This window comes from Eptatretus burgeri, chromosome 5 (assembly GCF_056783735.1).
Source record: "Eptatretus burgeri isolate ZD-2024b chromosome 5, Ebu_testis_v1, whole genome shotgun sequence".
NCBI classification, from domain to species: domain Eukaryota; kingdom Metazoa; phylum Chordata; class Myxini; order Myxiniformes; family Myxinidae; genus Eptatretus; species Eptatretus burgeri.
Window position 1 is genome coordinate 88,549,552 of NC_140965.1, and position 16,938 is coordinate 88,566,489.

General features: G+C 41.8%; 2 protein-coding genes across 3 annotated transcripts in view; one reads left to right on the forward strand and one right to left on the reverse strand.

Moving 5' to 3' along the window:
• Window positions 1-630: 630 nt before the first annotated feature.
• Window positions 631-16,938, forward strand: part of LOC147026915 (uncharacterized) — a 53,857-nt gene continuing 37,549 nt past the window's right edge. For both annotated transcript variants that reach the window (XR_015058561.1, XM_085882816.1), the window contains exons 1-3: window positions 631-751; window positions 15,751-15,846; window positions 16,008-16,079. The gene's annotated coding sequence lies outside the window, so the exon portion shown is untranslated. The remainder of the gene's footprint in view (window positions 752-15,750; window positions 15,847-16,007; window positions 16,080-16,938) is intronic.
• LOC147026916 (uncharacterized) overlaps window positions 5,784-16,938 on the reverse strand; it is a 36,554-nt gene continuing 25,399 nt past the window's right edge. The window contains exons 2-3 of the mRNA XM_085882817.1: window positions 13,773-13,941; window positions 5,784-11,496 (exon numbers count right to left, since the gene is read on the reverse strand). Of these exons, the coding sequence (XP_085738943.1) occupies window positions 10,042-11,496; window positions 13,773-13,941 (1,624 nt within the window). The 3' untranslated portion in view covers window positions 5,784-10,041. The remainder of the gene's footprint in view (window positions 11,497-13,772; window positions 13,942-16,938) is intronic.

Consider the following 16,938-nt stretch of genomic DNA (forward strand, 5'->3'; position numbering starts at 1 on the left):
TTGTGACCTCATAAACAAAAATCACCTTTTTGATCATAACTTGAATAATTTTCCACCAATTTTCATGATGGTGAGTTTTCTGGATAGATTGTACATGGGGAAATATTTTCTTAATTTACACTCTATCCATAAATGTTGAAGGTCAAGGTCATATGGAAGTCCGAAAAAAAAATATGGCCGTCATTGGATCGTGAGCCAAGGATAGGTCACAAGCGATCGCTGAGGGTAAGCCAAGGGAGGTTTACCATTGGCGATCGCTTTGTGATCACAGATATCTAGTTGTTTGTACCACTGTTGGTCTTCCTGTTTGGGTTGGCCTGTTTGTGTTCCATGAAGTGCCGGTTGTCCAGTCTGCCAGCATTACTTGAGGGACGGACGGTAAATATCCCATGGTGTCGTTCGTGAAGAGGAGGCGAGCTATCGCCGACACCCTGAATAAATTCCTGCACTCTCAGTCGAATATCCTGGGTCAAAGTGATGACCCATCCAGGATTATAATCATGACAATCCTTGTCAGGAGACTGCTTCTGCAGAACTGACGTGTGTGTGTGTGTGTGTGTGTGTGTGTGTGTGTGTGTGTGTGTGTGTGTGTGTGTGTGTATGTGTGTGTGTGTGTGTGTGTTTTTTGCAGGTTGCCGACCATGGAGGATACTCAAGAGTCATGATTGGCTTGTTTGGGAGGGATGCAGACCTTTCGCACCTCCTGGGCCACCACATTACATGTCTTGGAATGACTCTTACAGTGAACTCGGTGAGCTTGATATTGTAGAAGAGATAGCTGGAGCAATAGGGAACATTCGATACCTGGTCCAAAACCATCAAGCTGGCTTATAGCCAGGCAGCGTCGTCTTTTAACGGCCAAAATTATTACCACGTTCTTGTGGGTTGGTGGGGAAGGGCAGTTTTTGGCCAAGTCTTTCACGAACCGGCTGGCCAGCATGAGGCTCGACTAAGTAGTTCGGGCAGGACTTTGGAATTTGTTCATTGTGCCGGCAATACCTCACCTACTCTTTGCTAAGGGCTCCATTAGTGGGGCAACTTAGCTAAATATAGCATAACAATTTTGCATTTTATGAGGAAAGTACCAAATTTGGCACACTAGTAGCCTATCATATTATGAACAGATTTGGATATTGGGCCATCTCAAAATTTTGATGGCAGTGAAAAATGGCTGCCACAGCCATCAGCGGCTGAATTTGAGATGGCCCAATATCCAAATCTGTTCATAATATGTTAGGTTACTAGTGTGCCAAATTTGGTGCTTTCCTCACAAAATGCACAATTGTTATGCTAAGTTGCCCCACGACATGGGATCTTTCAAGTTCACCAAGTAATGATGTAGCCAGGAAGTGTGTAACTAATTTATTCTTTCCTGGAAATTAATTGTTTGCACTACCTTTACTTTAGTGAATCTTTTGTGAGTGACTAACCTCCAAGAGTGAGAAAAGTCTTATGGTCAAACATCACCTTGACTTCGGTGACTGACGTCCATGAATGGGTTCTTTGAAATCAGACCACAGCAGTGAGCTGTTGACTCAATGAGATGTATTTATTTTTATTTGTTGAATCATCAACATAATTCTAGGTTTCCCGTTATCAATGAAGAGTTAGGAAAATCCATAAATCACCAAAATTGCGAAAACCATGGGGAAGGGGCGGAGGCGGTGGGGGATGCATGATGATCGAAAGCAACCACCTAACTCAAGGGTTGGACAACGAGTCAAAGGCTCAGCAAACATCGAATAAATATGATAACTCGTTTTTCTGTTTATTTGGTATAAACCTTTCGCCCTTTCTCAAGATTTCCCGAGAGAGAAACTTTAAGTCTGATTGCCAATGCCGTCTCTCCTCCAGTCGAACTCCATTTTGTGAATTTGATGCTTGCTATGTGATGTGATTCTCACAAATGTTCCCTTTACACTTAAATTTTCTGGATTCACAAACTCTGGAAACTATCCACCAAAAATGTAATACGGTATTAGCCATTTTTAAAATGTTCAAAATGGTTTTCTGTAATATGTACATACAAGACCGATGGTCATGGAAGAACGAGGTGACAAAAGGTGACGTTGACAATGTGTAGGCAGGTGGATACAACAAGCAGGGCATGAGCTAACGACAGAGAGGGAGAGAGAAGGGGGAGGAAACACTAACCTGTAAGTTAGAGGGTTTGCTTAGTTTGGGTTAATAGAGGTAGAAAAGATAACGAGTAGGGATTGGGGATTAATAAACGAGATGTTGGCAGTTGGTACACCACTTGTTTGAAACCCTGGAGTGAAGAATACAATTGATCCGTTTCCAGAATGCAGTTGAGTAGAGGGAATAAGAGTGGAAGTGTGCGGAAAGCCGGGAATTAAAATGGGAGGGGGTTACTGGAAGAACACGTGCATCCCAGAGGATTTGGGGGATGGTCAGAGAGATAAGACAACACCTGGAAACAAGGGTAAGAGGAGAGAAAGGACACAGTAACCTGCAAGGAAGAGTGCTGAGTGTGAGGGTTAATGGGTTTTTTTTTTAATATGTGATCGAGGCTCCTCAAAGAGAACAAAATGGAAAAGGGGGAAACACTAAAAGCAGATAGAAGTGAGAGTGGTATCAAGGGGAGAGGGAAAAGGAAACATGGGGGTGAATAAGCTGCACACAAGCTGAAAGAAACACAAGAAGAAGAGGAAGGGGAAAGCAGTGATGAAACATAAAAAGAATAAACTAACTGCCAAACGAGAAGAGGTGAGAGAGAGAGGGGAAGAAACCACAATAACCTGGAAGAAAGGAGTGCTTTGGAATGGGGGTAATTTGGGGTAGAATAGCTAGATCGTGAGTGTGGATGTGGGATGACCTGAGGTGGTGGCAAACAGCTGTCTTGAAGCCTTGAAGGAAAGAATTGGACTGAACAGATTGGGGAAGTTGGGTCCACAGGCAAAACTAGAAATGCACTCAGTAGAGCACATACCTCCACCACGTAATGCCTGATCCAAGAGAACATATCGGGCCCAAGACATTTTTGAAACATCATGCTATACAGTACTATATAGTTTTTGGTCCTATCTCTCGTGAAAAATCACTTTAAAAATTAAATAATTCTTGTATCCAGATACGTATTCGGATCTTCACCAAAATCTAATCAGTTCGTCCTTGTCACATACTCAACCTATCCGCAAAATTTCATCTGGATCCGTCTAAACTTTTTGAGATATCCTGCACACAAACAAACAAACAAGCCGGTAGGCGGCGATGGGTTGCCAAGCATGGAAACTATTAAATATAGAGCAAAATGGATGTCATGTAGCGGATAGGGAATCACCTTAATATTATGCATATCAAATCTCATCCAATTCCATCTACTGATAACTACTCGGTATCCATTTGAATGAAAAGTACCGAAAATGCCGTTTGAAATCGGAAATCCCCAAAGTTCGAGGGGGTGCTGTGGGTGAACAAAGATCTAAATCGAAAATCCGGCTCAATCGTTTGTGCACAATGTGTTCCAGACGATTAGTGTGAATTTTCATGACCATCCGACCATAACCCGAGGAGGAGTAGCATTTGGTGCAAAGGCACCTCCAGCTCTCACATATTATCGATTTTTGCACTAATTGACCTTTGACTCCTGATCTAAGCGAAATCGGTCAATATGTCCTGAGACAAAGTTGTAGTACTAATTGAGTACGATGAACCTGCAAAGTTTCATTCGTATCGATGCACTCACCTCGTCGCTAGGGGGCCTTCAATTTTCGCCAATTTTTGCGCATACCCTAATTGTACGGGGTGCTGCGGATAAAGTATTCCATATATCACAAACACTGGAATACATTTGATAGAGCATCACCTGTAGATCATTCGTGCCAAATTTCATAACCCTACGTGGGATAATGGCTTTCGGAATTGATTTTGCGTGAACGGTACCGATTTTGGAGGTTTTTCGGTTGTTGCTGGGGAACCAAAGCGTCCCTAGCAACCATCACAATTTCGAAAGCACGAGGTCATAAGATGTACCTACCACCCAAGTTTGGTCAAAATCCGCCCACGTTTACTACCAATTATGCTGATGACAAACGAACAAACATCCAAACAAACATCCAAACAAACAGACAGAATTACTGACAATAAGGGTCACCTATTTCGGCGACCCAACAGATAAACAAACAAGGAAAAGACATCGCGCAAAGCACAAAAGTTGCAAAATCCACCTTCCTCTCCAAAGTTGCCAATGATACATCAAATTGTCCATTTCATTCAGATTAAAATTGACAATCTTAATCAAAGTTCAGGTCAATTGGATGACAATTGATTATTTTTCAGATTGAAATAGTTGATTTTAGAAGTTTGACCTTGAGTTGACATTTGACCATTTGACCTTAAAAATAGTTGGTTTCCAAGTTCAGTGATGCACTATGCCATTGCTGCTTAACTGTCAGGTGAATCAGATGAAAATTGACAATTTCTCAGATGAAATTTGATGATTTTAGACGTTTTACTTTGAGTTGACCTTTGACCTTTGACCTTTTGATCTCAAAAATAGTTTCCCAATTCAGTGATGGACTATGCAAATCCTGTTCAAGTTTCAAGTTAGTAGGATGTAAATTGACGATTTTTCAGATACAAATTGATGATTTTAGAAGCTTGACCTTGAGTTGACCTTTGACGTTTGACCTCAAAAATAGTTGGTGTCCCAATTCAGTGACGCAATGTGCAAGTCTTTTTCAAATTTAAAGTCAATCAGATGAAAAGTGATGATTTTAGGAATTCGACCTCATGATGACCTTTGACCTTTGACCTCAAAATCAATAGGCTTCTCAGATGAGACTAACTCGACAACTTGGTGAAGTTTTATAAAGATCGGTTTTAATTTGTGACCTGTCGGCGATAAAGACATACAGACAGATAGACAGAATAACAAAATCCACCAACCAATATACTTGAAAAATCTTCGATTTTACAAGTAAGAGACAGAAAGGGGTGAAAACATCACCTTCTTCACCTTCGGTGGTGGAGGTAATAAAAGAGGAAGTAGATGGCACTCAGTGGAGCGTGTACCTCCACCAGGCTGAACAGTTTACATTTTGTAAAGCACTGATAGGCCGGATCTGGATCAGGACCTGAACAAAATTCGAAACAAAAAACTCTTCCTCGTCATATACCCGACCTGTCCACTAAGTTTCACCCAAATCCGTCCACAACTTTTTGTGAAAATAGCGTGGATAGGCATGGCGGAAATGTCCTGAGACATTTTATGTCCTGAGATAGATCCAATTTACAAAGAAAGAAAATACACTGATGTGGTGGTGCACTTCTTGCTTGAAACAGTGGAGGGAAGAGTGGACTTTGAAAGCCTCAGGAAGGCAGTTTCACAAATGGGAGAAAAGGTGAACAAATGAATGGATGTGTGCTGTAAGCCTGCATTATTTCATTGTGGAGGTTTAGCTAAATGAGGGGGTTACTGGAAGAATCAGTGTACTGGAGGAGCTGGGGAGCATCAGAAGGTTGAGAGATCAGAGGAAGCCAAACTAGGGAAGAGGTGGTAATAAACAGACACCACCGACTCGTATGTGATGCCACAGCAGCAGGTCTTGTGTTTGGCCTCAGAGCAGTCGCCCTTTCGTATAAATGTTCAGCCAACCTCTCATATTAACGTGATGCTATAAAGTAGATTATTTTCCTGGAAAATCGGTTTCCATATATGACATTGTAATAATATAATCGTGTCCAATGAAATTCCACATTTATACATTCGATAAGCACACCATGAAATGTAATATTGATCACATTATATACCAATAGAGAAGAAGAAGAAAAACGACCTTGGTTGTGAAATTCCATTTATTATTACGTCACAGTGATACTGATTGTAACAGCCACAGCAGACTTAAAGCCATTTTATGAATTCATGCCTTTCACAGCAACGTTCACAGTATCAATGAGATTATCATTTTCCCCCCCAAAACATCATCAGTTATCCACAGATATCTTATACATACATGCACAATGGATGGATCCTACTGAAGTGAAGCAATCGCAAGATGTGTGGAGATACAGTCACAATGGATGTTTATGGACTATGGTGGATAGGCTTGATAGATTGCAGGAGATCAAGGTGTGAGCACAAGCAAGTATGGCGAAGATCGTATCATCGTTGCGTAGCTTGAATAAGACTGCCTAATCACACGTACCAAGCTATTTACAAAGAAAAGTAACACAACCAACCTCAGAAGTGCTTGCAACAATCAAAGGCCCAGCTTCAGGGTGATTCATCAATGTGTGTGCAGTCCGTCGGATGGACGTCAAACGGGCATCCTGTCTGCCAGAATCAGTTGATTGGCGTTAAAGATTCCATGGTTTTCTTTGTGAAGAGAAGGCGAGCCATCGCCGGCACCCCGGCCAAATTCCAAATTGCTAGCCTAACCGATAGAGGGCATCGGCGGCACAGCCACAGCCTCAGCCAATGATGCCACCCCACAACCTTGTGCTGCATATGAAAGAAGACAAGCCAGCTTTAGGGCCTCATCTAGAATTTGCTCAGCCCACTAGGAAAGTTCATTAAAAAACATTTCTTTATTATCATGAGGTTCCAACTGCACTGTCGGCTGACTGTTTCACATGAGCAAGAAATGAAACGTGAATGTCACGAGTGATATCTTCTCCTTTGTTCTCCTTTGTTTATTTGATTTGTGTAAACACTGGTAATTTTGTTGAACAAAAGAAGTGGAGGTGGGTAGAGTGCGGAAAATGTGGCGGCCACGTTGAGAGGTGCAGGATGAAGTGCACTCTAATGTGGTGCATCACAGAGGAATGTTAAAATTAAAATTATGCTCCCACGTCTGAATGAATTTAACAATTTTCCATTCGAAATTTTCATGCTTTCCAATCAACCGGAGAGCCCTCTGGTGTGGATGCTCAGGATGTTGAACACACAACTAGGACCGAAGAGGGTTATATGGTTAGGGGTGGGCATCTTGTGCCACCTGACTCGAAAAGAAAGACAAAGCAGGGAAATAGAAGAGAGAATCAAATCAGGATGCACACGTATCCTGGAACCAGACATGATAACATTGTCTCCAGCAATAAGTTCTCAACTAGCTCGTGGAAGAACCAAATTCCACTAGCAGAAGCTTGAGACAGGATGATCTGGTGTGTTGGGAGAAAAGGCAAAAATACACGGCACCATTTACTTGATAATTTATTTATTTTCACAGAGATCGAGGCTCATGGAAGAGCTGAATGAAAGAGGGGTGATGCCGATACAGCAATAGAGCAGAATAAGTTAGCATGGAAGGGAGCATGGATAGATGGAGAAGGAACAAAGACAAAGCAGCATGAGCAAGAACGTATATGGGACAAGGGAAGTGAATGGGCTGAGATGACAAAGAACGTGTTCGCAGACAGGATAAAACTGACGAACAGGGTAAATGTGGGCAGGAGAGGAGAGTTGGTGAGAATTTAAAAGATTGGGAAAAGGAATAGGGGATACCATAAGACGTGATGGCTCAACATTTTAAAGGAACGAAGAGAACATGATTGGACAGACTCAGGGAGGTGATTCCGTAGCGGAGAAGAGGAGGATAAAAGGATGGAGGTGAGTGAGCACTTAACCTGGATTTGGGGAGGGTAACAAGGTTTCGGGTTCTCGCTGTGCGAGTGCGGCTTGTTTGGGCTCGTGAGAGGCAAATATGTGAGAGAATTGTTTGGGTGAGACCAGAAATGAGGCGATAGAAAACTGTTCAGCCATCATCCTATCTGCGATGAGAGAGGAGCATGCCTTTCACCATGACCTCCTGTTGTGTAACCCCAATTATCCTCAGGGAATTGGATTGCACGGCTTCCAGAGACGAAAGGTCTAATCTGGCAGGAGCAGCCCAAAGGAGCATATTCCCACTAAATGGCACTGCAGATGAAGGTTTTTTTTACATTATGAAGAGCTGAGATTGACCAAGGAATGACAACTCTGTCTAAGATTCAAATGCACATCCCTGCCTTGGAAGCCAGCTGGGATATGTGATTAACCGAGGAAATGCCATGGCAGATTGTTTTGCCAAATATATCCAAAGACTGAACTTTTATGCACGTTCACAGACAGAATGCACCTACAAAGAGCTCCAAAAACTGCATCTAAATCAGAGGTTGGTTGTCATTGTAAACTAGAGGATTAGCCCTACTGTCTTTATGTAGGCAAGATATACATGTGGGACTTGGAAACATTGAATGACACTTCGGGTGACCAGTTTTGAATTTTCTCAAATTAGGTAAACAAGGATGTGGAAGCCTGTAATTCATGTGAGAGACTTTCCGGCAAATAGCTATCATCGACAAAGTGTTACACAGGCTTTTCCAAAAAGGCTGAAAGTTCATTGATGTAATGAATGAGTAACAGCTAGGACAGGTCCCACGTTACGGCCTTGAGGGATACTGGCCTCTAAAGACATGAAAGAACACTACTAATCGCAATGCATTGCTTGTGAATAAGAAGAAAATGCATGAGCCAAAGAGATGACCATGGATGGCAGTGGTTCCCAGTGAGACTGCTCTGAGCTCTTGATTTAATTCCAGAGTCCACCCATTGCCTGAGTTAGCTGGAGCTTATCTAAAGTTTCATGGTCAGGATGGAACCTAACCCAAATTGGTCATCTGATGTCAAAGAGTTTGAGAAGAGGAGGGAGGATGGGAAGATATGGAACAGAAAAGAGTGGTGACTGGGGTAGGGGAGGGGAGAAGGGGAATTGGAAACCCAGGCCACTTTAGCAAAGACATGACTAAAGCATTGCACATTATCTCGAGTTCTATTCATTGTGACTCATTCCTTCATGAGCAAAGGGAATGAGTAAGAGCATGTTCCTGGTACACTTTTAACCAGTTACCAACAGGACATGGAAGATGGAGAAAGAATGGAAAAGTTTGATCTCCAATGATCAGTTTAGCATTGTATTCATGCTCTTCCAAGGAGAGATAACACCTACTGTGGGCCTTGTAATTCCAGGTAAAGTGGGAAAGATGCTTCCTTTCTATTGCCTCATCACAAGCTTCTGTACACCATAAGTGAAATGTTCAATACCAAAGCTGGAGATGTGAAGGAGTGAATTGATGAGAGAGAGAGAGAGACAGAGACAGAGACAGATAGATTCTAAACCATGCCAGTTCACCTTGTTGAATCGCCAGTCACGGCAATACCATGGCAGCTCATCCAAGACATCCAATGAAAAGGGAGTTTCACCACAATCTGACATAATGGAGAATGAGCGGCAGATGAGATGCAAGATATATTAACATATGAAAAAAATTAAAAAAAAATTCAACAAGGAAATGATTTATGGCAACACTAATTTAAATTGTGGCATTTGATATTAATATTTTATTTTACCAAAGATGCAGGCATTTCATGTGGTTATAAAAAGCTAATCATTGATATCCTCCAATATTTGCTGAGCAGCAATTCCCAGGTGCGGGCCAGAATGAAATGCTCCATACATAAAAAGTTATTGCTGGAAGCAAATTCGCTCAGGTGATGGATGATAAACCGAACCTTCTTTTATATCACCTGACTTTGACAAAGGTTGGTCAAACAAATCCATGAAAAAAGAAAAGTTTATTTCTATCTCCAATAAAATAACCCACTAAAACAGGACGTGCTCCAACATTGAACACCACTTTGGAAACCAAACTGAGGTGCAATACTGCGATCGAAACATTCTTCTACAGTGATATATATTTATTACTCATTTACTCATTCATTCACGACAAGCTTGGAATAACATTTTGGATTTATGGAGCAACCAAACATCTCTGGACAGTTAAGAAATGCTTAATAACAGATGGTATGTTTGGTGGAGGTTTAATGATCTGTGAATCTTGGAGTGAAAAAGCCATAATGTGTTTACAGTCCTTAATTGCCATCAACAACATTTACAACACACATTATCTGCAAGCAAAAACTCATTGCTTGGAATGGTATGTCATTGTTATTATTTGATAATGCCACACATTATTAAACCTCCTCCATCATACAGCCATCATGCCAGCTCTGCAGAACATTATGAGACGTTATGTGACACATCAGTGTTCCTGGTCTCTCTCTTCATTTCTACTGCCCTGAGCTGTGCCATGGGTGCCAAATAAAGACTGTGATGCAGAAGATGGCTCTGACCCACTAATGTGTCTGCCCAGCCATGCTTGCACTTCTGGACCACGCCCAGATTTCCCCAAATCCTGTCCTGGTACGATTCCCGACCCAGATCCAGGTCCGGTTCCAGAACCTATCCCGATTCCCGATTCCATTGATGATGTCAACCCTGATCCCATTGCCAAACCTTTTCCAGTCCCTGGCCCTAATTCTGATTTGAATTCTGGCTTCGTTTCTGGCATGAGGACGGATCCCAGTCCTGAGACCATTGCTGGTGTGCTCCCTGGCCCCAAATTAGAATCACTATCTGACTTCAACCCAGAGCTTTTCCCTGAGCCCAATTGCAAAATTCTACTTTCACCAGGCACTGAATGAACTCCCATTCCCATTTGTGACCCCGACCCTGAAGAAGGAACACCAACTGAACCAAATCTCGGCCCTGGACCAAATGGCAATCTTATTCCATGCCCCAAATCTTTTCGTTCCCCGCAATCTAGTTTGGTCCCTTCCCCTTGATCAATGCCAATCATGGTCACAGGGTTGTCATTCAATATGGGGTTATCACTTCCACTTTTAGAGGGGCCAGTTGTGTTATCTGGTTGTTTGAATGGTGCTCCAGTCCAAAATGAGAGATTTTCTGCAAGAGTGCTGCCGGGATTTGGTGCTTGTCCAGGCACTCCAGTTTTTCCTGTGCTACCAGATTTAAGGGGTGCTAATGGAGCTACATCTGCTGTTGTAAAGGCAGGCATGGATGGTGGTGCAGCAGGTTCAATTATCGGTTGATGTGTAGGCCTTGGACGCAAAGCAGTGGTCATGGGCTGTGGTTTCGCAGGTTCATGCTTCATTGATCCCCCACTTCCCTGTTCCTGAATCTTATCAGCCTCTTGTTTTCCAATAGTTCCATGTCCATCTCTCAGCCCTTTTATTTCGACCTTATCTGTACTTTCATGGCTTGGAACATCTGGTTTGCCGAGGGAAGCATCCTTTGCACCCTGTTTACCCTGTTGCACTCCTGTTATACCTTCTTCTTTCTCTTCATTGTTCTTTACCCCAGGCAGCCCATATTTTCCTCCTTCATTCGACCCTCTTTGAGGGCTGCTAACCTTCACTGAAGGCTTTAAGCTTTCTGAAGCAAGTTTCAATCCAACACTGCCTTCAGACACAGGGGTGTTTGGCTTGGTGCCATTTTCTCCAGCCAAGACAGCCTTTACTCGGCCCCTGATTGCCTTCACGGGATTCTCAGAAGTTTTTGTGTCATCTCGTGGACTGTGAGGTTCCTGTGATCTTCTTATCTGGTTGTCATGTCGTCCCATCTTCCCAGTGATGTTTGAGTCTGGTAGGCCCCCTGACATCTTCGCACCTCTGCTGCTGCTTTCCTTTCGCTCTCTCTGCAGAATATTGTTTAGAGTGAAAGCAAGACATTGGATGTACAAGGGTGGTTCAAATTTTAGCTTGATACCACTTTATTGGGTAAATTGATGCAAGTCTCAGAGAGGGGGTTGTACATAAATCACATACAAGATGAAGACATTAGTAGACGTCAATTTAGTTTTATATGAATTACAACTACATGAGTTGACAATGGATAAACATATGGAATATTGGATTTGAACCTGGGTAGATTCAAATGGGATCGCTCGCAGACCAACCCACGAAATGCAAAGTAATGTTTGTTTATGAAAGGCAAAGTAATAATCTAAGTCGAACAAGTAAAAAAGACATAAAATGTCATCGCCCCTGTTGTTTTAGTAATTTTGCTGTATGGAGTTAAAGGGCTAGCCCATATTTATGTTCAACTAAAATGGCCACTAGTCTACCAGTTAGCCATCTTTAATCAGATCACAAAATAAAGTGAGGTTCACGTGTACGCCATTATGTACTGTGCTTGTGCCAAGTTTGAACAAAATTGGGCCATGCAAGTCTGAGAAATGGTTCGGGACATATTGAAGTAACAAAATGGCCGCCAGTCAGCAATATTGGATCTGATCTCGAAAACAAATGGGATGCAGATGCAAGCCATCATTCCTTATCAGTTTGCCAATTTTGAATAACATCGGTAAATGCTTGTCCGAGAAATTGTTGAGGATGTGTTCAACATCAGGGTTTTTTTTTTTTTACAACGAAAATGGCCACCACTCAGCCATCTTGGATCTGATCTTGGAAAAAAACAGGGTATGCATATGTAAGCTTTCATTCTTTATCTGTGCACCAAAGTTGAACAACATCGGAAAATGCATGTCCACAAAATGGCTGAGGACATGTTCGACATTGGGGTTTTTTTTAACAACTAAAATGGCAACTAGTCGGCCGTCATGGATCTGATCTCGAAAACAAATGACATAAATATGTAAGCCATCATTCATTATATTATCTTTGTGCCAAGTTTAAATATCGGTAAATGCATGTCTGAAAAATGGTTGAGGACGTGTTCGACATCGGGTTTTTTTTAACAATTAAAATGGCCACTAGTTGGCCGTCATGGATCTGATCTCGAAAACAAATGACATACATATGTAAGCCATCATTCATTATATTATCTGTGTGCCAAGTTTAAATATTGGTAAAGGCATGTCTGAGAGATGGTTGAGGACGTGTTCGACATCGGGTTTTTTAACAACTAAAATGCCGCCAGTCACCATCTTGGATCTGATGTTGAAAAAAGACGACGTGCATTTGTATACAATCATGTGTTATCTTTGTGCCAAGAATGAATAAAATTGGTCCAGATATGTCCGAGATATGGTTGTGGATGCACACATGCATGCACGGACATAAAAATCGAAACCAAATCCATAAGCGCCCGTTTCGGACGAAGTCCAACGAAGACTAATAATCCTTTTTGAGTGAATTCAGTTTTTGTCTGAATAAAACAGGAAGTGTGACAACATTGAACTCAGAGTTGGGAGGTTGTAAACCAGAGGGTTAGCCATACTGTCTTTACGTTGACAAAGCAAATGTGTGGGATTTGCAAACGTTGAATGACACGCGAGGTGATTGACCAGTTTTGTGTTTTCTCAAATTCAGTAAACAAGGGTGTGGTGGTAGTCTGCCTGTCATTCATGTGAGAGACTCTCTGGCAAATCATCTGCAAAGTGCTGCACAGGCTTTTAAAAAACAAGGCTGAGAGGTCATCAATGTAAATCAGTAACTGTGTTGGGAATCAATACCCATAATTGCACATTTCCCACTTACGTACTCGAGTTTATGATCAAGATGGTGGCAAGCAAGGAAACAAAGAGGGTGGAACAGGGAATAATTATGAAAGATCTGGGAAACGAAAACATCGAGCAGTTGAAATTTACAGGACGAAATGCTAAGGACCAAATGATTGGCTGTCGAGGCTGCGTATGAGCTTAGTTATAATCAAAGGTCCAAGTCAAATTTGAACCACCATCGTATAGCAGGACATAATGGTAAAAAGGAACATAATATAGGGCATCTGAACCTGGGGTGACAACATCATGAAAATTTCGAGGGTACATGGCAAGTTTTCAAATCAAAACACACTTGATATTCTCCATTTATTACATATTTTATTAGATGTGTTGTTGACATCAGGCATCAATAAGATGTATGATACAACAACCATTTTATTCGACTGAGAGATATCAAATTTATTGATTTATGAAGCCGTAATCTATTAAAACAGGCATGCAAATCTCACCTTTGTGCCGTGGCGTTGAATAGGTGGCCGGCCACCCGCCATTCGTGTACTATCCGTGCCTCGCTGGGCGCTTGGCCCATGCTTGGTGCCTTCATGCTTGGGTGTCCTAAACAGCCGCTTCTTCACTGGCGTTTCAGAGAAGACATCAGAAACGGGACGAATCTCGCTCCTGTTCATTCAAAGGTGAGATACAAGCAGAATGGAAGTGTTTAGTCAGCTCCTCTAAACTGATGACAATCTATTTGCCCTCGAGTTCACTCAAGTCCTCTGTGGTTTGGAACGGAACACAACCTGTAAAATCGATTTTTATCACTTTATTTGAGACAGGTCACACCGAATTACACACAGTCAATTAGTTTAAAATATAAATACAACTTATAACAAAAAAAACAACTTGTAAAATCGAGGGAATCGTTGCTTCAAAAGCAAACCACTCATTTTGAGTGAATAGAAAGTTGAATGAGATGTGGACCATCCATCTGGATGATCGGCAGATGACCTGAAATATTTTCTGGACAAACTTAAGCCAAGACCGCCACCTGGTGGAAGCTTTTAAATTACAGATTATCCTTGATTTGAGGGTGTAGTAAGAATGATAGAAGTTAGAAAAATTGTTGCTTGGAAATATTCTTCATGCCTTTTGATCACACGATAAGTCGCCATTCATCAAACCGTCAACATTTCCAAGGAATTCTTCCACAGATCATTCAAGGTTTCAGTGCCATTTGCTTTGGGTGCTACGCCCAACCACTGTGAGGTTTACTCCATTGGTTTGAGTAGCATTTCTTTTCAAATTTGAGGCAAATTTGTGAATGCTATCAGATTTGGGATGTTTGACATCGGAGAGAGTTTTCTTTCAATCAGCCCACCTGCCATTTGGAATTTCATTGGTAACTTGTTTCACCCTCAATTTTCAGTAGTATTATTGTGAGAAACCATGGGCAGTGTTTGGCATGAGATATTATCTGTGGCTTTGTACTCCTAGTATTTTTACTTACGAAATCTTTAGATGACTTCCGTCCTGTGTTGTGTGTTTGTTTGTTTGTGTGTGTTTGTGTGTTTGTTTGTAGGCATGATAACTCGAGAACGGAAGAAGCTACCAATGTCAAGTTACACCACGTGATTCAGGAGGGTGATGGCTCGTGCTGATTAGATTTTGGTCAAAATCGGTCAAAGGTCAAGGTCACAGTGAGGTCAAATATTCGATTTTTGATGGTTTGGTACAGATAACTCGAGAACGGAAGAAGCTGCCAATGTCAAATTACACCATGTGATTCAGGAGGGTGATGGCTAGCGCTGATTAGATTTTGGTCAAAATCGGTCAAAGGTCAAGGTCACAGTGAGGTCAAACATAATTCCGTAAATTCATGTGGAAAAATGGAGTATTTTTACTTCGGTTGACGTTACGAGTTCGTTTTAACTTCGATTTTAATTTTATCTTCGGTTTTTGCGATTGCATAGGACGCTTAAAACTCGGTTGTCGAAATTCTGGTAAAAATCGGATGTTTTTGAGACGTTTTAAGGTTGTAAAAAAATATTTCACTCGCCGCGTCACGGCTCGTCACGTGGTGCAGCGCACTCGAGCAGAGGAGTCGTTGAGTCACGTAAAGGTTTTGCGTTTGCGCGCTGACGGTGTTTTTGATAAAGATGGTGTTTAAAAGTCATTTTTTATCCCAATAAAGGTTATCGTCGCATGCCTGACTCGCTAAGCCGTCGGATTATGAAAAGATTGTTGGTGGATGGCCGAATATTACGGTTTTGTGACTTTGATAAAATAATATTAAATAATTGCGTGGAGAAATGGAGATTTTTGGTTCGGTCGATGTTACTATTTTTGATGGTTTGGTACAGAATCATCGTAGAAACTTCTGGTTTGCGTCGCTACGTTCTCTCGAGACAGCTTTTATTAGACAAGATCAGAGGTCAAGTTGACGATTTCCTAAGTACCAGTCTATGACTGTTTTTTTTGTTTTTGCAGGCGTTATTCTGGCCTTGCTCCGACTACCCTCCCAGTCTCACCTCTCCAGCAAACCACCTGAACTTCCAACCTCTGCCAAACCCCTTTCCCCTCCAGGTTGCACACGTTCTAACAGACACTTACGCTGTTTACCCTCCCCAAGTCTAAACTCACCACTCACCTCCATTCTTTCATGGCACTTTTCTCACCCGTGGAACTGCTGATGAGTCCATTCTCTCGAGCTCTTACCAATAATATTTCCCATCTGCTCCCAACAGTCATCTCGTGGTCCCTCCCAATTCCACTACTGAACGTCACTACCCCTGCTGAGACCATATTCTCATCCTTCTGTAAGTATTCTTCTTGTACTGTGGAGCATCCATTCGTTGTTGTCCCACTGTTTTCCGTTGGTCCCATTTTGTTTGTTGATCAGTTTTTTACCCCTGTCATTGGGCTCTTAACTCTACATTTCTGTTCATAAGTCTACAACATTTTGTTCTGCTTATAAAATGGTCAAATGATGCTTAATAGCAATTTCACAAGAGCAAAGTGATCTAACTGTTCGAATTAGTGCACTTAAAGAAAAGTAGATAGTAAAATGAGTTTAACAATGTATTGATTTATTCCAAAATTTTCATTGGGTAAACTTATCATGGATTACATGATAATTTTATGATTAAGAACGAAGTCCAGGCTGTCCGCATAGTCTTGTTCTGGTTTTAAAATTTTATTACAACCAAACCAAAGGAGATACAATGATGTGGATTTCACATTTTGTCACATCATTCATAAAGTTTCTTGTGTTCTTCAGTACACCTCAACATGTGCACCTTTAGTGGCATGCAGCACATACAAGCGATAATCTGCTTCAACCCAGGTGTTGGCCAACTTTCCCTCGTCATATTGCTGATGCAATTGGTTTTCCTCGCATGAAGCATTTCAATGTCAGCTCCAGACATTTGGAAAACAATCCTTGACATACCCCCACAAAAAGAAGTTTAAGAGCATCATTCTGGGAGACCGTGGAGGCCAGGGGACTGTCCCACCACGTGTAATCCATATACCGGAAAAGTTCTCGGTTCTAAAGGTTGCACGATCTGCACTTAATCTGCATGAAGATGCAATCTCTCATGTACAACTTTGTTTTTACCTGTGACATGTCTCTGCATTGCTGTTATTTGGGATTCTTTTTGGAGGTTCATTTTTGAA